Source organism: Siniperca chuatsi, linkage group LG13, assembly GCF_020085105.1.
Source record: "Siniperca chuatsi isolate FFG_IHB_CAS linkage group LG13, ASM2008510v1, whole genome shotgun sequence".
Classification (NCBI taxonomy): Eukaryota; Metazoa; Chordata; class Actinopteri; order Centrarchiformes; family Sinipercidae; genus Siniperca; species Siniperca chuatsi.
Window position 1 is genome coordinate 376,620 of NC_058054.1, and position 24,177 is coordinate 400,796.

The 24,177-nt window shown below is 50.2% G+C and overlaps 2 protein-coding genes and 1 long non-coding RNA gene across 3 annotated transcripts; 2 read left to right on the plus strand and 1 right to left on the minus strand.

Moving 5' to 3' along the window:
- Positions 1-102: 102 nt before the first annotated feature.
- On the plus strand, positions 103-9,986 carry fastk (Fas-activated serine/threonine kinase). Its single transcript, XM_044219560.1, has 11 exons — positions 103-285; positions 1,520-2,369; positions 3,041-3,380; positions 3,734-3,921; positions 4,711-4,859; positions 4,942-5,158; positions 5,352-5,511; positions 6,131-6,222; positions 6,318-7,020; positions 7,171-7,285; positions 8,401-9,986. Exons 2-11 carry the CDS (start codon positions 1,562-1,564, stop codon positions 8,485-8,487), a joined length of 2,859 nt encoding a protein of 952 aa, XP_044075495.1. The 5' UTR covers positions 103-285; positions 1,520-1,561; the 3' UTR covers positions 8,488-9,986.
- A 315-nt stretch (positions 9,987-10,301) lies between these two features.
- ubtfl (upstream binding transcription factor, like) lies at positions 10,302-23,806 on the minus strand. Its single transcript, XM_044219571.1, is given in 21 exon segments — positions 10,302-10,782; positions 11,011-11,118; positions 11,373-11,507; positions 12,647-12,694; positions 13,191-13,380; positions 13,714-13,799; positions 13,995-14,123; positions 14,295-14,453; positions 14,609-14,722; positions 14,969-15,010; positions 15,094-15,235; positions 16,635-16,653; positions 16,656-16,761; positions 17,005-17,115; positions 18,183-18,303; positions 18,421-18,485; positions 18,743-18,898; positions 19,133-19,216; positions 20,060-20,235; positions 21,362-21,460; positions 23,668-23,806. Coding segments are annotated over 20 exon segments (2,130 nt in total). The 5' UTR covers positions 21,420-21,460; positions 23,668-23,806; the 3' UTR covers positions 10,302-10,701.
- Positions 21,571-22,932, plus strand: LOC122886944. The gene is made up of 2 exons (XR_006380445.1): positions 21,571-21,897; positions 21,995-22,932. It is a non-coding gene; the product is annotated as an uncharacterized LOC122886944 (long non-coding RNA).
- Positions 23,807-24,177: the final 371 nt, after the last annotated feature.

A 24,177-nucleotide genomic window follows, 5' to 3' on the forward strand; every position in this document is an offset into this window, starting at 1 on the left:
GCATTATATGCTACATACACACGCTAAACAGTAATAATACTATTAACATGTGATCAATATTAAAGAGATGTGTGGAGGTGGCTAATAACGGAGCAGCAGGCAGGGGGCGCTGTCGGACTCTCCCCCCGCTCCTGCAGTTGCATGCCGGGTAGACGAGGATGGCGTCTGCGGGCTGTGTGGAGGAATGAGACGGCTGACCGCTGACTGTTTCCCCGGTGAACCTGCACTCTCAGCGGCCTCAGGTGTTTCAGCAGCGCGGAGCCGCCGGTGTCACTGAGCTATGAGGTAAACACGCCGTCACTGTCAGGCTCAAACCACCCGGTTAACCCGGGTTATAACCGAGTTAATTACCCGGTTAATAACCAGGTTATCCCGCAGCGCTGCTGGGAGGACGGACCGATGCTAACAGGCTAACAGGCTAACAGATCAGCTGCTGCAGGACCGGCGCTGACAGCTAGCTTAGCTTGTAGCCGGTTAGCTTGTTGTAAGCTAGTTAATCTCTGGAGCCTGTCGCCTCAGTTAGCTTCGCGCTGCCGGTCAAATAACCGCCCGAGCGACTGTTAGCTGCTAACTGACGGCCGTTCGTCAGTTAGCAGCTAACAGGCTCACGTTAGCTGGACTGACCGCCGGAAACAAACGCGACAGCAACGTCAAATAATGCGTGACGTCATCATATTCATTTGACATATTAGTGACGTATCTGTGACAGCGCTGACACCGCAGCAGGAGGTTTAACCGGCTAACAAGCCGGCTACATGCTAACGTTAGCATGTGGGCCTGGGCAGCAGCCAGGTGAAGTTAGCAGGAGGACGGACAGGTGAGCAGGGAGAGTGTGTGTGTGTGTGTGTGTGTGTGTGTGTGTGTGTGTGTGTGTGTGTGTGTGTGTGTGTGACGGACAGGTGAGCAGGGAGTGTGTGTGTGTGTGTGTGTGTGTGTGTGTGTGTGTGTGTGTGACGGACAGGTGAGCAGGGAGTGTGTGTGTGTGTGTGTGACGGACAGGTGAGCAGGGAGAGTGTGTGTGTGTGTGTGACGGACAGGTGAGCAGGGAGAGTGTGTGTGTGTGTGTGTGTGTGAGCTGCTGTCAGCTTGAGTCGATTAATCGATCGATCAGGTATCGATCTGGTAAAATCCTGAAACTCCTCCTGGAGGATTTGGTGGTTTTCTCTGTTTTACGTAATTTTAAACTGAATATCTTTAGTGCGTCATGAAACTCAATGGTTACTTACTTTATCTGGAGCTTTCGACCATTGGGCCATTGAAACCAGCAGCAGCTCGTTGCGGCGGATCCGGCTAACTGCTGCACGTCTGTCGTGGCTTGTAACGCCGTGGCGGGTTGGTGGTCCAGCGTGAGGACGTGGACCCGACTCACCTGCTCCACCACGTAAACCGTCTGCGACGCTCAGATTAAACGAACCAGGCTCGATCTGTTGATCAGCTGGCAGGCGGACGTTTGGCGTTTGGGCGGCGCTCGGCTAGCTGTGGAACTGTTTCTTTACCTCCTTGTTCTTCTTCGCTGCAGGAGTGGTGTGGCGTTGCCTCCAGGCGGCCTGGCTGTTGGACTATGCTGTGTTTGTCCACTGGGTGGCGCCTCCTGAGCCGAGCTCACCGCCTCCCTCCCTGCCCCCCCCGCCCCGCCGCTCAGTCTGTCGCCATGTACGCCGCCCGCCTCTACGGCACTGCGGGGGGAGGAGGAGGGGGAGGGGGAGGTGGGGGTGGGGTTAAACAGGGGCGAAGGGCGGGGCTGGCCATGCTCGAGGCACCCCACCCCCACCACCCGCACCCGGCCCCCCCCGCCTACCCGCTGTACCAGGGCCGACCCGACGCCCACAGAGGAGCTCACTTCCACCACCACTACCACCCCCACCCCCATCCTCACCCCCACCCGCAGCCTGCCCACATGGCCCCACCCCCACTTCCTCCCCACTACCAGCACCACGCCCACTTCCACACGTACGGAGGGGGGGCCCCGGCCGGAGGGGCCGCCGCCGGCAGCAAGAAGAAGACGTGGAACTTCATCCACGAGAAGATGAGCTACGACACGTTCTTCACCATGAAGCGTCTGATCGAGCGCTCGCGGCGTCCTGACGAGGTGCTGCGCTGGGTCACCCAGAACCCCGCCAAGATCTCCCACAACCACTACCCCGTCGCCCTGCAGAAGATCGGACAGCTGCTGCAGGCCACGCCGCCGCCACGATCCGGAGGGGACGACACCGACGCCGAGGCGGCGGGAGGAGGGGCAGAGGGCGGCGACAGACGTCAGATCCTGGAGCAGCAGGACTTCCAGACGCTTTGTAACGCCATCGTCAACGACTGCGCCAAGTTCGACAACTTCAGCATCGTCAACTGTCTGTACGCTGTGGCAGCGCTCGGTGAGTCGACCCGATTAAAGCATCACACAGGAACCAGTTAGAAATCAATGATCAGCTGGTGTTTAATAGACTTTACTGTCAGGAGGAAGTGCCCTCAGGTGAGCCTCCACCTGTCTGTCTCAGTGGAGCGTAGCTACAGCCTACCTGAGAACTTCCTGCAGTAGATTATGAAATAATTTGCTTATGTGTGACATCATCATACAACAGTCTGCATTTCCATTAAAGATATAAAACATTTTCAAACTGAACTGATATCAGCATCTTCTTTAAAGAGGATCCTGACACACGAAACGTCATTTCATTCAGAACAAAAACAGGGGAGGAGGTGAACCAGGTGAGCAGCGGGGATCACTACCACAGGTGTGCAGGTGCGTGCTGCTCCTTCATGGTTGAATCTGGGTCACTGAACTCAGTCCGTACAGAGACGCAGTGACGCGTTAACTTCCAGCGGGAAAGTAGCCGCGTTGCAACGCAGACTCTCAACACTTAATTAAAATGACGCGCAGGAAACGTGTCATGTTTACAGACGCACATCTGTATTTGCTCACCTGTGATTCAGGTTTGTTCCAGCTTGTCTGATGCAACCTGTTTGGATGTTGGTGACTCTTGAACGTTAAAGCTCTGGTCTGAGGCGCTCTGATGTCTGTGATGTCTGTGTCGGGTCTCTTCAGGTCTTCCCAGTGACTCTCAGGTGGTTCAGGTGTTGGAGGCGGAGTCTCAGTCCAGACTGAACCAGTTTAACCAGAAGGACGTGTCCATGGTGTTCAGCTCCAGTATGAAGCTCCACCCGGGCAGCCAGCACCCCCTGACCGAGGCCTGCCTGGCCGGCCTGGAGAAGAACCTGGAGAGGGAGCGCCACCCGCAGACGCTCTTCCTGCTGCTGTCGTACTACAGACTCAAGTGGCGCTCGCTGCAACCGCAGGAACCTGCAGCAGCGGCAGGGGGCGCTAACGCTGCCAGCGCTAACAATAACAACACGCATCCAAACCCTGAGCAACTGCTCGCCAACAGGTGAGACGATACGTGTTTAATGATCAGCTCATTCGTCCTGATGTCAGTGAGGTGTTAATACGGTTTTAAGGGGATAATTAACGGATTGGAATACAGTAAGTCATTTTTAACAGGTTAAGGTATCTTTGAATAACATGAAAGACGTCCCTTAATTCATACCATTTTAACACATTATAATCCAATAATTACCCCAAATTGGGGGGAACACCTGAATTTGTGCCTTAATTGAAAAATCTGGGTCCTTTTTAAAGGCTTTTTGTTACATAGTGAAACATATCGTTTATATATAGTAACACAGTTTTGATCTCTGGATATTTCTGACTTTTGTCTCTCCGTCTTCCTCCGTCTTTCAGGAAGATCTTGCGTCTGGTCAAACACACTCTGGCGAGTGTCAGCGGTGTTCGTGACCAGGAGATGGCGCTGCTGGATGAGATGTTGGCGGCGTGCGCTCGGGAGGCAAGCAACAAGAGTCTGGAGTTGATCTTTAGCTCTCACCTGTTCTACCAGAACAGACAGGAGCGGTTCGTCAGCAGCCTGGCAGGTAAAGTCGGTGCTGACTGTAGATGAGAAGCTGCTACCTGAACGTTTTGATCTTTGCTAATAAAGAACCAGGAGAGATGAAAGTTCAGTAACAGATTCATTAGCATCAGAGTGAATCCAGGTATTTTGTCCACTGGAATCCGGATCCAAAATGGAACCCAAACCTTCCGGCAGGTCTGACACAGTGCCATCGCCACGTTGAGTCCTCACAGGTTCAGCTGCGCTGTTTTGATCTCGTTATGTTGAGTCCTTCCAGCCATGGAGGTCAGCTCTGTGGGAAACAGACTTTACGGGAAGCCGTTTGTGCCAGAAACATGTTAGAGTTCTTGTTTAGACGACATTACAATGTGCGTTCACACGTAGAGCTTTGCAGTATTACCACGACATGTTTCTACACGTTAACACAAAGACTGACGCCGTAACGCGGCTTTTCTGGCTGTGGCCAATGAGGGACCCTGAATGAAGGCGCGCGTACGTATTCGTGAGGAAGGTGGCGTCGATGCTGTCGAACGGCAACGCCAGGGAGCGCGATGCGCAGAAAGTGCTGATGTGGGCGTCTGCGCACTCGTTACAGGAGCCTGCGTCCCTCGTTGGCCACAACCAGAAAAGATGGTTAACGTGTAGAAACATTTTGTGTTAATGCCACAAAACTCTACACGTTAACGCGCATTTTAATGCAGTCTGACCTAGAAATCTCTAAGACGTTACTGCACACGTGGCGTTCCATAAGACTCTGACACCATGTTGACTGAATGGACCATGTGACCTGTCATGTGTTGCTCTCAAACAGAGGAGTTGCCAAAGAAGGTGGACAGCATCACTCCCTACACGATGGCCCTGATCGCCAAATACATCGCTCGCCATCGACTGAGAGAGACTCGACTGCTCGACACCATCGCCGACTTTCTGGTGAAGAAGGCCGAGTATCTGGACAGTAAGGTGAGGACTGGACAGGTGGTCGCGTGGTCTTCAGTACTTTTGTACAGGACTCTGCAGGTGTGTTTTTTCTGCGTGTCCTCAGGTGATCCAGAAGCTGGTGTTCCCGTTCAGCAGGATGAGTTACCGTCCGTCCAACGAGCAGCAGTTCTTCTCTCGGTTGGAGGAGGTGGTGGAGCTGAAGGCACTCAGCTCGCCGCTCGCCACTGTCAACATCCTCATGTCTCTGTTCCAGCTGGGACATTTCCCCGGCCTGGTGCTGCACCGAGTCTTCTCCTCCGCCTTCATCAGCAACGTCACCAGTCAGTACCAAAAAACAACCAGTAAAGCTCCCAGTAAGACTGTAGAGTCACGAGAGGGTTTTTCAGATTCTGTCTTGTTACCAGATGCTTGGATTTTTTTCTGTGATGTTTTTCAGAGTAAATATTCTGAAACAAACTGTTCTGAGGTTTCCTCAGAAGAGAGCCGAATGTAAAGTGCAATCCCCCCCCACAGACAGTCCGTACGCTCTGATCGTCCGGCGGTACCTCTCTCTGCTGGATGCTGCTGTGGAGCTGGAGTACCGCGAGTACACCGGACCACGACTGCAGGATGCCCACAAGGTCCTTATGTTTGACCACGCCCTGACTGCTGATGAGGTCAACCGCAAGTACAGGTAACGCACAGACACACCTGTACACACAGGTACAAACTTGTTGCTGTTATTTAGCTGAGCCATTTTTAATGTTGAAAAGATGTCGATAGGTATCAATTTCAGCAGAACTTGATCTGCATTAGCAGCAATTATTCTTTCTAGTACTCAAGTGGGTCTGACCAGTCCTGACTGGTCCCGATCACTTCTGACCAGTCCTGACTGGTTCCGATCACTTCTGACCAGTCCTGACTGGTCCCGATCACTTCTGACCAGTCCTGACTGGTTCCGATCACTTCTGACCAGTCCTGACTGGTCCCGATCACTTCTGACCAGTCCTGACTGGTCCTCCTGAACGGTTTTAACAGATTCTGACGGGTTCTTCCGGCCAGTTTGACTGGTACTGCGGACTGGTTTTCACCAGTTGTGACTGACACTTCTAGTACGGCTGGCACAGTTTCTGACCCTCTGTCACTGGTTCTGACTGGTTTGGACCAGTTCTGATTCCTTTTCTGGTTATATCTGATAGACACTGCTGGCCGGCTCTGGCTTGTTGGGGCTAGTTCTTCAGGCTAGTTGTGACTTGTTCTAAACTTGGATTGGGCCACTTGCAACTGGTTCTGATCAGTTTGTGTCCTGACAGCTATAAAGGTCTGGTGGCTGAGGCCCTGCGACAGCTGGTTGGAGAACAGAACTACAAACAGGACGAAGTACTCGCCCCGGGCTACTACACAGGTACTACACATCGAGTACTACACACTGATTACTGCAGTTTTTCATGTTATAATCTGAATGTTGTAATCTCATCATTATCATCTGTTCGTCTCCAGACTTTGTGTTGTGGATGGACAGTTCTGGTCGGGTTCTACCCATCAGGACCGGAGCTGGTCTGGCTCTCAGCATCGTTCCTCCGTCCTGTGTCGCCGTGGCGTCCAAGCCAGCTGATGGTGCTGTTGCCGTGATGACTTCAGAGTTCCAGAAGTTCTCTCCGTTCGCAGCGTTGGAGGAGGGTGCAGAGCCGCCGTGTCAGGTGGGTGAGGTGATGGGCGGGGCCATGGAGCCCAGGTCCTTCCTCCCCCACCACATTCGCAGCACGGCGGGGGCCACGGTAGCCTCGGGGCCTCCACGGCCTGGGACTAATGGCGGCCCCTTGGACTATGGCCACTACTACGTCCCTGCAGCGGAGTACTACTCCAGTCTGGCAAAGGAGCACTCTCTGGAGAGCCAGGACAGCTCCACGCTCAGCAGCCCCCCCTCTGACAGCCTGGCCCAGCCCGGGACCCAAGGACCTGCAGGGGCCACGGCCCCGGTCTCACTGTTCCAGTTTTCCATCGGGAAGATCCTGGAGGACGAGGGTGGGACAGGGGCCCCGGGGGGCCAGGGGACAGACTGCGAGCTGCCGGGATTCTACGAGGGCGTGACATATTCTGAGGGGTCTGGGGCCGACAGAGGGCCCCCATCACCACCACAGCTCCACGCCCCCGACAGGCCCGACGCCGACAACCCACTAACAGACCAGAGACAGATCAGGAGGTCAGTCCACCTCATTGTCTGAGTAAACCTGGTTAAACCTGATCAGACTGGTTCTGATGAGTTACTAACAGAAGCTGTTCTCTGCCTGATGGACTCCATCGCCATACAGTTCAGTGTGACTGAATGTGAAACTGTGTCTGGTCTCTGCAGGGTCATCATGTCTGTCAATGATAAGTGGCATTACTGCCACAACTCTGAGGTTCTGGTTGGTTCTCGGGCCATGAGGGACCGACACCTGAGGCTGCTGGGATACATCATCCTACAGGTCAGCCGCCACCCACAACTCACACACCGGACATATTTAAATGTTTTAGACCAGTACCTACAAATCCTGAGTTCTTTTTGTCCCGCCTCGTCTCTTTAGAGTCACGTCTCGTCTTACATGTTGTATCTTCCATCCATTTTCCGCCGTGTCGCGGTGGCAGCACTGAGCTCACCCTCCGCTCCCCTTTATTAAAAATGGGACCCATCGTCCCGGTCTGCCAGTCCACAAGTCTCTGACCTCCACGCGACATTGAATAGTCAACCAAGACAGTCCCACAATGCCCAGAGCTTTCAGCATCTCAGGGTGAATCTCATCCACCGTTGACACCTTGCTCAGAGCTTTTGACTAGTGAAACGGACGAGTCTTCCCCCGAGCTCTGACTCTTCAATGGACAGAATCAGAATCAGAAATACTTTATTATACTATACTGACGACTTGTCAGTCGGGTTCAGGAGTTGCTTAAAGTGTTTATTCCACCCTCCGACAATATCTTCAGTCCAAGTCCGCAGTTTTCTGCTGAAAACAGTCCGGACGAAGCCCTGCCTGCCCCTCCTGAGTCGTCTGATGGTTTGTCAGAACCGAGCAAAAGTCCTTTTCCATGGTCTCCCCAGACTCCCGAACAGAAGCTGCAGGTTTTCTGACCTCCTTATACCGGTCTGTCACTTCAGGGCTCCCCTGGGCCTGCGGGTTCTTGGGTTACCGCCACAACATGGCCCACTCAGACTCCATGTGCCAAGACCAAGAACGATCCCTGGTCAAGATGTTGTCTCTTGTTAGCTAACCAGCTAGTCAGCAGTTCTTCCCGCAGTCAGCTGGTTTAGTTCAGACAGAGATCAAACCAACAGCTCCACTATGAGTTCAGGACTTTAGAGCTGCTGCCAAAACCCCCATGTCTCCTTTTTCAGTTCTCTTTCTGCACCTGTTCAACAAACAACATGTAAATCAGACAGACTGGAGTTGTTAGAAGGTGGATGATGGAGCTAGGCTAACAGTTTCCCTCTGCTTCCAGTCTTTGTGCTAAGCTAGGCTAAACAGATCTGATCTCTGTACTGGAGTGTTTCTCTAGGATTTATCAGTTTGTCGTGTGACCTGTTGTCTTTCTTGTCCCCTCTCAGCTGCCGTACCATGAGCTGGAGAAGCTGAACGGCATCGAGGAGGTGAAGCAGTACCTGCACAAGAAGCTGCTGGACGTCCCGCTATGACGCGTGTGTGTGTGTGTGTGTGTGTGTGTGTGTGTGTGTGTGTGTGTGTGTGTGTGTGTGATATCACGGCTGCTTCAGGCCTGTAGTTTGAATCCTGGTTCTGGGGTTGAATCGAGATCAGCAGTTTGTTCGCCTTCTGAACGGTGAAATCCTGTCAGTCAAACATCAGGGAGGAAAAGAGCGATGATGTCCTCACGTTAATGTTTATTCAGATTACAGCTGCAACTAACAATTATTTTATCAATTAATCTGCTAATTATATCTTTTATTAATCAGTTTATAAAACCTCCTCATCCCCTGCTGTCTCAGATTTGTTTTGTATCTCAGTAAACTGAATATTTTACTGTTTTGGACTGTTGGTCCAGACATTTGAAGATGTCACGTGGACTCTGACAACTTTTGATTAACATTTATAATCCAGGTGAGTGACCCGTTAATCCAAACGATTGTCCACAGATGAATCAACAGTGAAAATAACGTGTAGTTGCAGCTGTGCACATTAACGCGCAGGTCGACTCACGGACTCCCACCGGGCTGTGCGGCTTTTTAAAGGACCTTCCCGCTGCTTTCTGACCATTTTCCAAATCATCCGTAAGTTTTCGCGTCGATCTCCTTCCTGCGGGGAGCCGCTGGCTTCTGTTCAGAGATAAATCCACCGCAGAGTCCACGAGTCCAAACCCTCCTCGCAGAGCCCAACTCCTCTAACCGCTCGATGGTCTGATGGAGAATACTACATTTATTTCTATTTATTGTCTAAACAGTGTCATCAGCCTTGAAAAGCCAACGTGCAATATGTGTCCGCTCCTCTTCGTGTCATCCAACACAAGAACGTGACCGCTGTGACTTCAGCTGCAACACTAAGTAAACATGGATGTAATGAATTTTAAAATGTCTCACGTTAAAAGTGTTTTGAGTGTCCTTGAACACGTCGTGCCCGCACCTGCTCAGGTGTGACGGTGGCTTGTTTTGGAACATGGTCAGCAGAAAAGTGAAACAACACCCGACCGGTCCTTTAATGCGTCCTCGTGATCGCTGAGTGCAGGCTGTGATGTGATTGGTCGCTGTGCGGATGAACAAACATTCTATCTTTTTTTGGGGGTGGGGTGGAGTCCCTTTTTATAAAGTTTGGTCACCATGGTAACGATGTTGATGCATGTGTGGGACTCTGTTTTTCGGGCGTCACTGTTTTATAAAATCAAAATGATGGAGCTGGGAGTTTTTCTGTGGTGAGAGCAGGGGCTGATGGGTACTGTAGTTCTGAGTGCACACGGCTGTCCGGCGGGGGAGGGAGGAGGGAGCGTCACCATGGTAACATGGTGCGTGCGCCAAAGACCTGGAGGACGAGCCGGCTTCAGTATGATGTGCGGGTGACTGTCGGGGTCAAAGGTCAGATTATTTATTTGTGTATCAGGTGACGGACGGATGTTCGAGGAGGGAAAGAAGCTTGTTTATATTCTATAAATCTATTAATTCAAATGTCTATAAAACCTGAAACCAAACTGAACGCCTCTGTCGTTTTTTATCGCTGACGTTACAGTGTCATCATTTTACCTGACTGACCTTCATCGTGATGTCATCTCACTAATCAACAGGTAAGTCGAGTCCGACGGTGACGATGGCTTTCGTGGTTTTTACACCTTAAACTCGTCTTTCATTGATTTGTCAAATATTTCCCTAATTATCGCAACAGTGTCGCCTGTGATGCAACAGAACAGAACTAAGGGTTAAATAACGGGCAGTGATGTCACTGTGATGTAACCCGTAGCTGTGATGTCACGGGGTGTTCGGTCACATAATGAAATCAGACGACAGAATTGAGAAAAAGTGCATTTATTTGTTAATAATTTTCTCAGGCAGGCGGCTGATTGGAGGCTGAATACTGGCCCCTCCCTCAGCGGTAACTAACGACAACCAATAGGCTCCGCCCCTGCCTGCCAAACTGTACAAACCCCGCCTTCGCTCAAGAAATAAAACAAACCTCTCCGCCCGTCTGAAACGTCCGTCAGATAAAAACCAACAAACACTCGATAAAAAACAAACACACAAGTAACAAAACACTCCGTCATGCTCCGCCCCCTTCACGGGAGGTGGGAGGGGCCGGTGCGACCACAGTATGACGTCACCACTCCTCATTGGTCTGCCGGGATGATTGGCATGTGTGGAGGCGTGGCCTGCACATCCTGTCCTCTCTCCAATGAGGTGGAGGGGGCGGAGCTAGTCCGAGTCCGAGTCACTGGATTCCTCAGAGGAGCTCTGATCTTCATCATCCTCGTCATCCTCATCATCGTCGTCGTTCTGACGAAATGACAAAACGAAGCGTTTAGGTTCATTTCATCTATCTTTACTAACTGCGGCGCTCGCTGCAGGAAGCCGCCATTAACTTACGTTAATAACGATGTAATTAAGCGAATAATTAATGATGTAATATTTTAAGGTGTTTTTAAAAACCCTTAAACCCTGCAGATAACCCCTTAACCTCTCGGAATACATTAAGGAGTTTTAGTGAAGTTTAAAGATAAAAACCTCGTCATCGTCGTCGTCGCTGTCTGTGGATCCTGACGTCTCGTCATCTTCATCAGAGTCGGACGAGTCGCTCTTCTCCTCCTCCTCGTCCGAGTCGGACATGTCCTGCTGGAAGACAGACAGACAGACGGACGCCGCCTTACAACACAGAGCCTGACAGACCGCACCGAGGGATTACGATGCCCACACAGTTAAACTTTAACAAAACAAACCACAGAATCAATAAATTAAACGAGAAAAGTTAATAAATAAATCTGTAAAGCAGAATAAATTAATTCCACTTCACATTTATGAAACCTGGGATTTATTTTTCCATTTCTATCATTTATTTAGTGTGTTGTTCCTGTTGTGTAGTGTGTTACCTTGGCTCGGTACGCCATGGCCCTCTTGGCGACCCCGACCGTCTGCGTCGCGGCTCTCGAACTCGCCGCCTTCTTCGCCGTCACGCGGACTTTAGCTCCCGGGCTGCTGCGAACCTTAGCGGTGCTGCGACGCTTCTGATGGACAAACAAACAAACAAACATGTTGACGCGCCGAAACGTCTGAACGAGGATCAATATGCTAACTCTGGGACCCGAGGGAACCGCTTCAGAACGGCGTCTTTACATCAGGACTGCAGGACTCTCGATGTTACTGAATTAGGCTAAATACGTATTTTGTGTCGGCCTGTTCTTTTACTGCACTTTAATAATTTTAATAACGCGTATTTTTCAGAACACCTAGACTTCAGCTGGAATCAATAACTGGCTGAGCGGCGTCGCAGGAGTACTACGACCCGCTCCGCTACACGCTGCTGGACTCTGGTCCCGAAGGCGACTCTGCAGAGCAAATATAGTTTAGAAGATAAGGATCAGTGGGTCCGGCAGACTGGACTAACGTGTTCAGCTCTGCCCTGCACGCCCTCTGCTGCCGGGCGGCGGAGGGGAGGGCGGCAGGTTAACAAGGGGGAGCATCTGGGTCATCTGTTAGCTTGTGTTGAATTAGCAGTTGTTCCACCTTGCTAATGTTCTGTTAGCTTGATGTCCTTTAGTAGATCACCGGTAGCTTAGCCTCGCTAATGTTCTGTTAGCTTTGTGCCTGTTAGTTCACGGTGGATTAGCGATAGTTTCGCCCTGCTACATTTAATTGATAAATCGTAATGCTGCGTTACAAAATGATACATCATAACATGAAAATCACAAAGAAACACGTAGCTAGTAACATTAGCTTAGCCCTAATAATGTAATGTCTCGTTAACGTATACTGGATCAAGTTTAACGCTACTGATGTTATGTTGTCCTGCTAGCTTATGGTGGATCTCTGGGCGTGAAGCTAATAAATTAGAAAGGCTAAACTACCCCTAATTAAACATAAGCTAAGGGGATAACGGCTATATTAGTAGCTTCCCGCTGCTAATATGTTAGCTGCAGTTCACAAGGATAAAAAAACTATACTTTAGCCCGCCTCCGCTACAGCTAGCGGCCCCCACAGCGTGATACTGTAACCCCCCACAAACAAACTGGTCTGGACTCGCCCCGGCAATCTGAACACGCCTGAGAACATTTGAAACTGGAAAAACAGGAGGAATCAGTCGCAGGTGTGAGTGCGTCTCTGCGGTCGCCTGACGTTTATTCGCTAACCGAGCGGAGAGACTCACCGAGGTGGAGAACTCCTTGTAGACGGCTCGGTCCTGAGGAGACAGAGACTGCAAAGAGGAAACAGGAAGTTCACATTCATTTTCCGTCTTGGCTTTTCATCAGCTGGGTGTTGTGGCCTCTAGAGGGCGACATGACGTGCGAGAGGTCTGGAGAAACGCTGAGCTGCGATTGGCTCGGACTTCCCCGTCGTAAGGTGTTAAACTCGTCTATTAAAGCTTTTTGGGGGGAAGCCGCAGAAAAACTGGATAAAATCTCAGCAAACTGTGGAACAAGTTTTCAGAAAGTCCGTTAGCGTTAATTAAACTAATTAAAGTAATAATGTCGTCTCCTGGACAACGTTCAACTGACTGATCGGAAAACGTTTTGTTCTCGAAATATAAAATCTCTTTATTCTAACATCTAAAACTCGAACTTTATTCTTGAAATATTCTGGACGTTTTATTCTCGTGACTCTGCAGTTTCTGAACGCGTTCGGACTGAAAGGTGGAAACGCGTGGATGCTGTTCTCCAGACCTCTGTGGTTGCCGCGGCGACAGTGGTTACCTTGACCCAGGCCTCCAGCTCGGCCTTGTACTCCACCTGCTGCTCCTCCACCAGCTTCTTGTACTTGTCCTTCTGACTCTGGGTCAGTTTGTGCCACCTCTTCCCGATCTCCACCATCCGCTCCTTCAGGCTGAAGTGGTTCAGCTCGCCGTTGGTCAGCAGCTCCTGGGAGAACATCTGATACCCGCTCCTATTGGACGGAAACAGCAGGGGGAGGGGCTTACTACAAGGCTGGTGTCAATTCACACGGTCACGTGACGTCCGCTGCCTTGACGAACTCTTGGAGCTGCAACGATTACCTGATGAATCCATTAATCTGCAATATCTGAATAATCTCTTAACAAGAACTAATCAGGTCTTTTCTCTGGTTCCTGCTTCTTTGTCTTCTGTGATATAAACTGAACATCTTACGCAATTAATTGATTAAATCAAGAAACTAAATGGCAGATGAATCGATAATGAAACTAAACAAAGGTCTGGTAAAGACGCTGATAACCTGAATTACACTTCCTGTCGGACTCACACTGGAGGTTTCTTTGGTTCTCCGTCAAACTTGGGTTTCCTCTGACTCTGACCTGCAGGTGGAGCCCTCATCTCCAGCAGCTCCCTCTGCAGGACACCAACAGTCAGTACAACACAGACAGAAACAACATCTGAAGTCCGTCAGCAACGCGGGCGTGGGGGCACTCATTACGGGACACAGTTTACACAAAATATATCTACATTAATGAATAAAGTGGGAACGTGCGGCTGCAGCGTCGGCAGGTGGTGGGCGGAGTCAGTGGGGGGGCGTGGCTCACTGACCACAGGTTGGTACTGAACCTCGTAACGCTTCTGGTCCTCCGCCGCCTTCTTGATCCAAGGAATCTTCTCCTTCTTCTCCATGGACTTCCAGGCCGCCTCCATCCCCGCCTGGGCCTTCCTGCGGTCGCTCTGCGGAACACGTCACATGACCAGCGGCGGGTTAATAAAGCCTGCTTGTACTGAGCGGGAGGGTTTCTACTGTGGCGTGGACTGTTGTACACCTCAAGTTTAACGACAGACTCTGACATTTGAGATTTCTCTCAGCAGGTAATTAAAGTGATAAAAGTACGGGAGGCTCACTCTGTATTTCGCCAGGTAGTCTCCGATCACACTGTGCTGCCACATCTCCTCCGCTGTTTTAGGCGTCTCTGGAAGCTTCGCCGTCTTCTTCCCATCGCGTCTGTCCTTCGGAGCTCCGGCAGGTATCCACGGCTCTGGCTCCGCCTCCCGACCCCGCTCCTGGGACAAAACCAAAAACACCAGCTCGCAGGTGAGTTTATGGGTATTTTAGCCGAAGTCAGTTTTATTTGTACGGCCCCAGATGCGCCTCAAGGGGCTTCGCAGTCCGACAGCGTACGAGCCCCTCGGGGCGCAGGGCGTCCACCTGTTCGCACCTTGACGGAAGGAGACTTGGCTCTGTGTGGGCTGGAGGCCACGCCCCCGCCCAGCTTGGCCCCGCCCAGTTTCTCCTCGGTCATGACCCGGTCTCGCTCCTCCTCCGGGAGACTCTGGAAGACACAGTGCAGCTTAATGAATGAACAGGAGAGTTGTTGTACTTACGCACCTGCCTGCACCTCTGAGGCCGGTCTGTCCAGGACCAGGACTGGGACAAACAAAGACACAGCCTGTGTGAACTCTTTCAGGAGGAAGAGGCGGCTTACTTCAGATTATTAGCGGAATAAAGGTTTAGTGTACGGAGCTGCTTTGTGTCTTTACAGTAACAGGAATCAGCTGAGGATCAGATGTTGACGTACCTCCAGAAACCTCTGCAGGTCGATGTCGTACTGCTTCTTCCTCTGATAAAACAAAGATTAGACAGGAACATGAAGCGGGAGCAGATGTCACGCTGTGAAGAGCTGAATGCTGGCGTGATACCGACCTGCTCGCAGCGTTTCTGAAACATGTCCTTCTCTTTCTGCGTCATCATTTTCCACTGTTTACTGCAGAGCACCATCCGCTCGGTGCTGGGGACGTCCTTCATGTTCACCATCAGCTCCGCACAGTACAGAGAGTACCCGTTACTAGCCAAAGACACACAGCTGTTAGCCATTTCTGCTAACCTGCTAGCTCCTGTCCACACACTGTTGGCATCTTGTTCTTCAGCTTCCTAGTAGTTAATATCTGTCTGTCAGCAGGACAGTATCCTGCTCGTCAGCTTGTTAGAGAGCTGACAACAAGCTACGTGCTATGTGTAGTTCATCGGCCTGTTAGCATCTAGTTTGTCAGCCTCTGAGTACTCTGTTCAGGTTGTTAGCTGCTGAGTTAGCTGCTGAGTTAGCTCCTGAGTTAGCTGCTGAGTTAGCTGCTGAGTTAGCTGCTGAGTAGGCTCCTGAGTTAGCTCCTGAGTTAGCTGCTGAGTTAGCTGCTGAGTAGGCTCCTGAGTTAGCTGCTGAGTTAGCTGCTGAGTTAGCTGCTGAGTAGGCTCCTGAGTTAGCTCCTGAGTTAGCTCCTGAGTTAGCTGCTGAGTTAGCTGCTGAGTAGGCTCCTGAGTTAGCTGCTGAGTAGGCTCCTGAGTTAGCTGCTGAGTAGGCTCCTGAGTTAGCTCCTGAGTTAGCTGCTGAGTAGGCTCCTGAGTTAGCTCCTGAGTTAGCTGCTGAGTTAGCTCCTGAGTTAGCTGCTGAGTTAGCTGCTGAGTTAGCTCCTGAGTTAGCTGCTGAGTTAGCTCCTGAGTTAGCTGCTGAGTTAGCTGCTGAGTTAGCTCCTGAGTTAGCTGCTGAGTTAGCTGCTGAGTTAGCTGCTGAGTAGGCTGCTGAGTTAGCTCCTGAGTTAGCTCCTGAGTTAGCTGCTGAGTTAGCTCCTGAGTTAGCTCCTGAGTTAGCTGCTGAGTAGGCTGCTGAGTTAGCTCCTGAGTTAGCTGCTGAGTTAGCTGCTGAGTTAGCTGCTGAGTAGGCTCCTGAGTTAGCTCCTGAGTTAGCTCCTGAGTTAGCTGCTGAGTAGGCTGCTGAGTAGGCTGCTGAGTTAGCTGCTGAGTAGGCTCCTGAGTTAGCTCCTGAGTTAGCTCCTGAGTTAGCTGCTGAGTAGGCTCCTGAGTTAGCTGCTGAGTAGGCTCCTGAGTTAGCTCCTGAGTTAGCTGCTGAGTAGGCTGCTGAGTTAGCTCCTGAGTTAGCTGCTGAGTTAGCTCCTGAGTTAGCTGCTGAGTTAGCTGCTGAGTTAGCTGCTGAGTAGGCTGCTGAGTTAGCTCCTGAGTTAGCTCCTGAGTTAGCTGCTGAGTTAGCTCCTGAGTTAGCTCCTGAGTTAGCTGCTGAGTTAGCTCCTGAGTTAGCTCCTGAGTTAGCTGCTGAGTTAGCTGCCGAGTTAGCTGCTGAGTTAGCTCCTGAGTTCATCAGTGCAGCACTAGTATCTTGAACAGCAGCTAGTTAGTGTCCTGTTCAGACGCACATTAGCATTTGGCTCGTTAGCGGAGTGGAAGCTAAGACTCACGGTGGAGGTTTTGTCGGCCGCCATCAAACTTGTCCTTCAGCTGTCGCTCTGCTTTGGTGAGGACGGACCGCACGTGATCATCAGAGGTCACATCTGGATGAGCTTCATGATACGCTCTCATGCTGCCCTACACACACACACACACACACACACATTATTCGATTGTGAGTTTCTACCTAAACACCTGTTCAGGTAACATGTTGAGGGTTTGAAATTCGACCCTCCCGCCTCGACTGCAGGCTCCTGATCTAGCTCCATTCTGGTTTTTCTGGTCAGGATAATCCTGATCCTGACCCACATGAATCCACAGGACCACGGGATTATCAGTCTAGTCTGGTTCAGTCTGGCTTAGTCTAGCCTGGTCTGGTACCTCGTAGTCTTTCTGGAGCTCCAGAGCCTTGCTGATCCACTTTAGTCTCCTCTTGTCAGACAGCTGGGACCACTGTCTCCTCAGAGCCTCCTTCAGCTCCTTCTGACTCACCTGGAAACAAACAGGCTTCACTTTGGAAAAATCCTCTTTTCATTTTATACAACTTCAGTTAAAAGATAGCAACTCCTGTGTGTACCTGTGTGCAGTGTGTGTGTACCTGTGTGTACAGTGTGTACCTGTGTGCACCTGTGTGTGCAGTGTGTGTGTACCTGTGTGTACAGTGTGTACCTGTGTGCACCTGTGTGTGCAGTGTGTACCTGTGTGCACCTGTGTGTACAGTGTGTGTGTACCTGTGTGCACCTGTGTATACCTGTGTGTACAGTGTGTACCTGTGTATACAGTGTGTGTGCACCTGTGTGTACAGTGTGCACCTGTGTATACCTGTGTGTGCAGTGTGTGCACCTGTGTGTGCACCTGTGTGTACCTGTGTGTGCAGTGTGTGCACCTGTGTGTGCACCTGTGTGCAGTGTGTGTGCAGTGTGTGTGTACAGTGTGCACCTGTGTGTACAGTGTGCACCTGTGTGTACCTGTGTATACCTGTGTGTACCTGTGTGTACAGTGTGTGTGTACAGTGTGTACCTGTGTGTACAGTGTGTACCTGTGTGTACAGTGTGCACCTGTGTATACCTGTGTATACCTGTGTGTACCTGTGTGTGCACCTGTGTGCTGTGTGTGTGCAGTGTGTGTGTACAGTGTGCACCTGTGTGTACAGTGTGCACCTGTGTGTACAGTGTGCACCTGTGTGTACCTGTGTGTACAGTGTGTGTGTACAGTGTGTACCTGTGTGTATAGTGTGCACCTGTGTGTACAGTGTGCACCTGTGTGTATAGTGTGTACCTGTGTGTACAGTGTGCACCTGTGTGTATAGTGTGTACCTGTGTGTATAGTGTGCACCTGTGTGTACAGTGTGCACCTGTGTGTATAGTGTGTACCTGTGTGTATAGTGTGCACCTGTGTGTACAGTGTGCACCTGTGTGTATAGTGTGTACCTGTGTGTACAGTGTGCACCTGTGTGTATAGTGTGTACCTGTGTGTACAGTGTGCACCTGTGTGTATAGTGTGTACCTGTGTGTACCTGTGTGTACCTGTGTGTGCACCTGTGTGCTGTGTGTGTGTACCTCTGGGTGCAGCTTCATGTAGGCCTTCTTCTCGTGGTTGTACCACAGCTGTTGAGGAGTTTTAGGTTTCTCCGGCAGGTCGGACTTCTTCCTCTCTTCCATCAGCTCTGGATGATCCTCCCTACAGGTCAGCTGACGTTAGCCATGCTAAACGCTAACACCACACGCTAAATGCTAAACACATGCAAACGACACGTTTCAACAGCGTTAACAGCCAGCTGTTGGTAGTTGAACCTACTTGAATCGAGCCATGTTCTTCTCAAACTCTTCTTTCTCGCGTTGAAACTCTGTGATGTACTTTTGCTGCAGGAAAATAAAGAATATGTTTTGTTGTTATTTGAAACCGACCGATTAATTTACTGGACCGGTTTTAGGATTTAGACTTTCAAAGACATGGAGGGAACTCCATTATTGACTTATGGTATTTCATTTTGACCTTTTCTATTGAGAACATATGAATCAAATATTAACATCTGTGCATCAGTGATTTAGAAAGTCTGGACTCAGCTGGCCCATCAGCTGACATGTTGTCAGCCAATCAGCCGCTGAGTGGCCCAGACCTTCTTCTTGTCGGGCAGCTCCTTGTACTTCTTGGACAGGATCTTGGTCAGGTCCAGGTTGCTCATCTCCGGGTGGATTTTAGCGTATTTGGCTCGTTTCTCCATGAAGAAGCGGAAGTACGGAGTCAGAGGTTTCTTAGGGAAATCTGGATGAGTCTGTTTGAACATGAGAGGTCGAGTCAGGGTCAAAGGTCACAGGTCAGAACAGATGTTCTCACTCAAACATAACATCTATAAACGCTTAACGAGACATTTGCATTGATTTCAGTCATTTGTACTGTTGTGTTTATATTTTCACTACTAAATGAAACCTCGTCTCTTGAGGTGGATCAGCAGATCCAGGATCAGCAGCGTCTGGTTTAGTAAAGTCTGACTCGGTTCACATCTCACCTTCAGTTTCTTGCCTTTGTACGGATTCTTCACGAACTCCGTGGCGTCTACGATGAGCTCCGTCATCGTTCTGTACTTACGAACCTGAAACGCAAACACACGACAGCTTCCTGTGATCGATAAATACATCAACATGTGATTTCTAATCAATAACAACAGAAGCTGTCAGCCCAGTAGCTGGATGACTACACGTCAGAAAGGTCCAGGTTTCTTCTCGGGGTTCCTCAGGGATCTGTTCTCGGTCCTTTGTTTTTTCATTAATGTCGACAACCTGCTTCTGGCTCGTAAAGATCTGTTTTCTGCTGATGATACAAATCTCTGTAGTCGTTTCACATGAAGATTTTATTACACCGACACAAACTGTTAATAAAGAATTACTGCACCTTTTTACCTGGTTTCACTTAAACAAAGTTACCCTCGATATTAAAAGGACGATTTAAAGTTTAGAGTTATATTTTACAGCAAAAACCAAAAATAGCAGTTTTTTGAAAAGAACCTTGAAATTGTGAATTTGAAAATCTTCCTTGAAAAAAATCCACATTGAAAATATAAAAGTTTAACTCATCTACATCAGTGTGTTTGTGTCCAGAGATCCTTCACTTGTCCTTTAATTTAACCCTTAAAACACCTTAATGTGAAAAGCCCTTAACGAACACCTGCAGCAGAGTTTAAGGGCTTCCTGAGCTTCTGTGTTGTTCAGGTTCAGGGTTCTGGTTCACGTTCGGTTCTGACTCAGGTATTTAACAGGTTCCCAGATTTCATGGAAACGAATATATTAAGGAGTTTAAAATGTATCAAATTGCAGAAAGCCTTCACTGAGTTTTCACCTTTTAGCTTGAGGTCCTTTTCAGGTATAAATTATGGGACGTCTTTCATGTTATTTGGTAAAAGTAAATAAAAATCTGTCACCGTGACAATCGTTCGTACCTCGGATGAGACTTTCTGCCATTTCTGGCGGCACATGTCTCCGGTGAAGCTGCCGAAGCAAACTTTCTCCCAGTCGAAGTGCGACTCCGTGGTTTTATATTTCATGCCGTCTCCGTCCGGCAGCAGACTGCGAATCCTCTCCAACAGAGTCAGACAGTCCTCCTTACTCCAGTCATCTACACACACACACACACACACACACACACACACACACACACACACTGTCAGGTCCTGCAGGTGCTGCTGCTGGTTCCCTTCAGTCTGAGAGACAAACTAAAGCAAAGGTAATAGAGAGCTGTTCTTTAAAGGACGGAGCGAAATCCTAATTTTATTTGGGGCTCTCATGAATTCTGACCTGGCCTGAAATAATAAAACGTGTTCTGACAGAGTGTTTACGTTCCTCAGCCAGTGTATTCTGCTCATCTCCTGCTGGATTCTGATTGGTCGGTTAGCCGCTGTATTCTGATTGGCCGGTTAGCAGCTGTATTCTGATTGGCGGTTAGCAGCTGTATTCTGATTGGCCGGTTAGCAGCTGTATTCTGATCGGTCGGTTAGCAGCTGTATTCTGATTGGCCGGTTAGCAGCTGTATTCTGATCGGTCGGTTAGCAGCTGTATTCTGATTGGCCGGTTAGCAGCTGTATTCTGATTGGTTGGTTAGCAGCTGTATTCTGATTGGCCGGTTAGCAGCTGTATTCTGATTGGCCGGTTAGCAGCTGTATTCTGATTGGCCGGTTAGCAGCGTCACATTGTGAGAATTTGGTCGTAATGCTGCGCTCCGGTCAAAGTCGGAGGTCGGAATTTCCCCGTTGACATTTCCGACCTCCGACCTCGAAGCGTTCCAGGCGCACGACGTCAAACGTAAACAAACAACATGGCTGACGAACTGACGTTTCTCTGGCAGAACCCGGAAACGTATCTTCGTTCACTAGCCGAGTACAGTCCTGCAGTCTGCACGTACACCCCCCCCCAGCCTAACGCGGTTGCCATGGCGCTGCCACTGTTGTGACGTCAGACAGCTGCTTCGCCCCGAGTTCACAAGTAGCAGCGCCGACTGTGGGTGGCGGCCCGCTGGACTCTACTAGGAGCAGGTCGGGACTGTCGGAGTTGTCTGGACGCAGCATGAATGTCCGACTGTCTCGGTGAGATCCAGGACCACCGTCCGGACCGCCAACCGGAGATTTCACCACGTTTTTCAGGCGGTTGTAAACGTTAATGTGAGACAGAATCACAGGGCGTGGTCACAGCTGGCGGCAGGTGGGTGTGGTCAGGTGTCGATGACGTCACGGCAGGTTAGTAGTTACCTGGTTCATTCTTGATCCTCGCGCTCTGAGCTCTGGAGACGCTGCTGCTGCCGTTCATCCTGCAGCGACCGGCGGAGAAGACTCCGCCCCCTCACTCTTCTACACACACACACACACACACACACACACACAATACAACTTTATTTATAATGGACAAGACATCGCACAGCACTGTACCGTTTATAATGTTCAGTTTGTTGTTAATTACACTCAAGGGCCACATTCTGGCCGTTTGCAGAGCTTTCAACTGTATCACATGGTCTTCATCAGTGGTTGGAGTGTGCTCAGTCGTCATGGAGACGGTCTGTTGAGGACTCATCAGTTCACTTTGGTGACACGAGTCAAAGAGAGCAGCGGTGCAGAGTGTGCACGCTTCTGCTGCGTGTATCAGCTGTGGCTTCGGATCAATACAGAATATAAGCAACTAAAGAGTTAAATATGATTCACGAGCTGCCCTGCAGGACGTGAAGTGAGGAATATAAAATCTATAGAGTCGTGAAGATGAGCTCCACCTTCAGCAGCTGCAGCAGTCAACAGTAATGTGTTATTCTGCACAGAGCGCTTTAAGTTGGTTTGGATGCCGAAGCTTCTGGACTCTGACTCAGTAACGTCTCTCTGCTTCACCTCTGACAGATTTCACTTCTGATCACTGAGACTGTTCTCAGCGGCTGACCCCCCCAGCTCCTGCCCGCCCACAGCGCTCTGATCCCGGCCTGCCCTGACCCTGACTGACCGGCCGGGGCGACCTTACCCCGGCTGTGGTGCGTCACCGTGGCCCGCTGACAAGGTCAAACTGAGGGGCAAAGATTAGGCGTCTTACTTCTGTACTTGTAGTGCAGCATACAAGATATTTTAGCTGCAAACGGTATCTAAACACCGTCCACAGACACGAGACGGGCTGTAACCCAGTTACAGGTCAGTCAGAGGGCAGACCGGACTCGACTGGAATGTTTCACCGAACTCCATTGAAAAATGGGTCACTTTAAGGCAAACGTGCGCATGTGTAAACATACAGCTCATAGAAGAACTTCTCGCCAATATATATACGAGCAGCTCTTCAATTCGGCATAAATCCAATACATCACGTAGCTCTCATTTTAGTTTTTAAAATGTAAGTTTAAAAACTGGCTCTCTCTCTAAATATGCTTCTCCCAAAATAAAGCGCGGAGGGCGGTAGAGAGCAGGTCGGACTGACTCTTCAGTCCACAGTTTGCTGAATTAAAGTGCTGCTTGCTGAGTGTTTACGTGCCGAATTCACCAAAACATTACACCGGTTCGTGAGAATATAGATTTATACTCTATATGACACATGTCTGCCGCTGCGTTTACTATATTTATGATTTCCAAATGGAGTTTGGAACTGAGATGAGTGCGAACGGCGGTAATGTTATCGAGGTCGAAATTAAGTGAAAGCAGCGGGCCGTCAGGCTCCAGCTGCCCCGGTAATGGCGTCCGTCCTCCGGCAGGAGTCACCACGTAGCTTCCGCTGGCACGCAAAGAGCTACTCGAGACACAAGCTAACGTTAACCTTTTTTGGTTAAATGTGTAAACCGCGAGTTAAACTTAGAAAATACAAACACGAAATAAAACTAAAACATTTTTAAACACAAACCAAAGACTCAATTTGACACGTGTAGCAGATAATCGCATCATTTAGCAAAACTGCTTAAATGATAAAATTCGTCGACATCTGTGTCTTTGGTTGTAAAAATTATCAGATTAAAATGGCGAAATGTCGTCTGGTGTGAACCATTTAACTGCCAAACTGCTGAATTTGATGGTTTCGGTGCTGAGCGGGCTGGATGACTTGCTGCTGCCCCAGAAGCCTTCACTGCGAAGCCGCCATGAATGTTCTGGTGACTCGGGGACAAACGACCAGAAAACCCCAGAAATCTGTTCAAAATCACGACCAACTACTTACCTTCAGATTCAGACAGAAACCCGGGTTAATACTGCACACCACTCTGGTCGTTTGGATTATTTCGCGACTTTCAAAGTGTGTTTTTTTCAGCCGTAAACCCCGGGGAGTCAGGTCGAAACGAATCCGGCAAAAGGAGCGTCTAGTCCGGTATGAAACTCCGCCCAGCGCCGCAGGGGGAGGAACTCCGGGGGAAAACATGAGGACAAAGGCGGAGGATGAAACCAGAGACAGCGGCTAAAACACCAGCCAAACCCGCTTAGAAGCTACTTTACACGTAGAACTATCATTTTTATTTTATGTATTTTACACAAGCATTCAGTTAGTAGTTTCAGAAATGTAACTGCGACAGCGTCCTTGTCTGTACATCTACCCTCCTGACTCGAACCTGGTCCGGGTCCAGATGCTGAACCGGCGGGGAGACAGAGGACTGGGGCCCGGGGACCCGCCGGCCAGCCGCCGGCAGAGACGCGGCCGGGGGACGCGGAGGAGAGCGGCTGCCGGCCGCTGCGGGCTCCGGGAGGAAGAAGCAGGAAGTCCTCGGGCTGCCGGCTGCTCAGGTCTCCTCCCCGGCCGGTCGCGGTGCTGATCAGCGGCTCGGAGGCGGCAGTGTAACCCGCATCCACATGGCATCCTGCCCGCTGACAACACACCGTGTGGCGGGTCTGAGCTCCACGACTCACCGGTCCCCTCGCACAGAGAGCTGCTGTGAGGGCTAATCACTGATCAATCAATACATCCAACTGTTCGATACACCTGTCCTCCTCCGGGACACTGCACAGGTGTGTGTGTGTGGGGGGGTGGGGGGCTTCTTAAATAAAGTGCAGTTTAATAAATCAAAGACATTTCCTATAGACTACAGGCTTTACTTTTGCTTCTTTATGGACTTTGTCCCAAA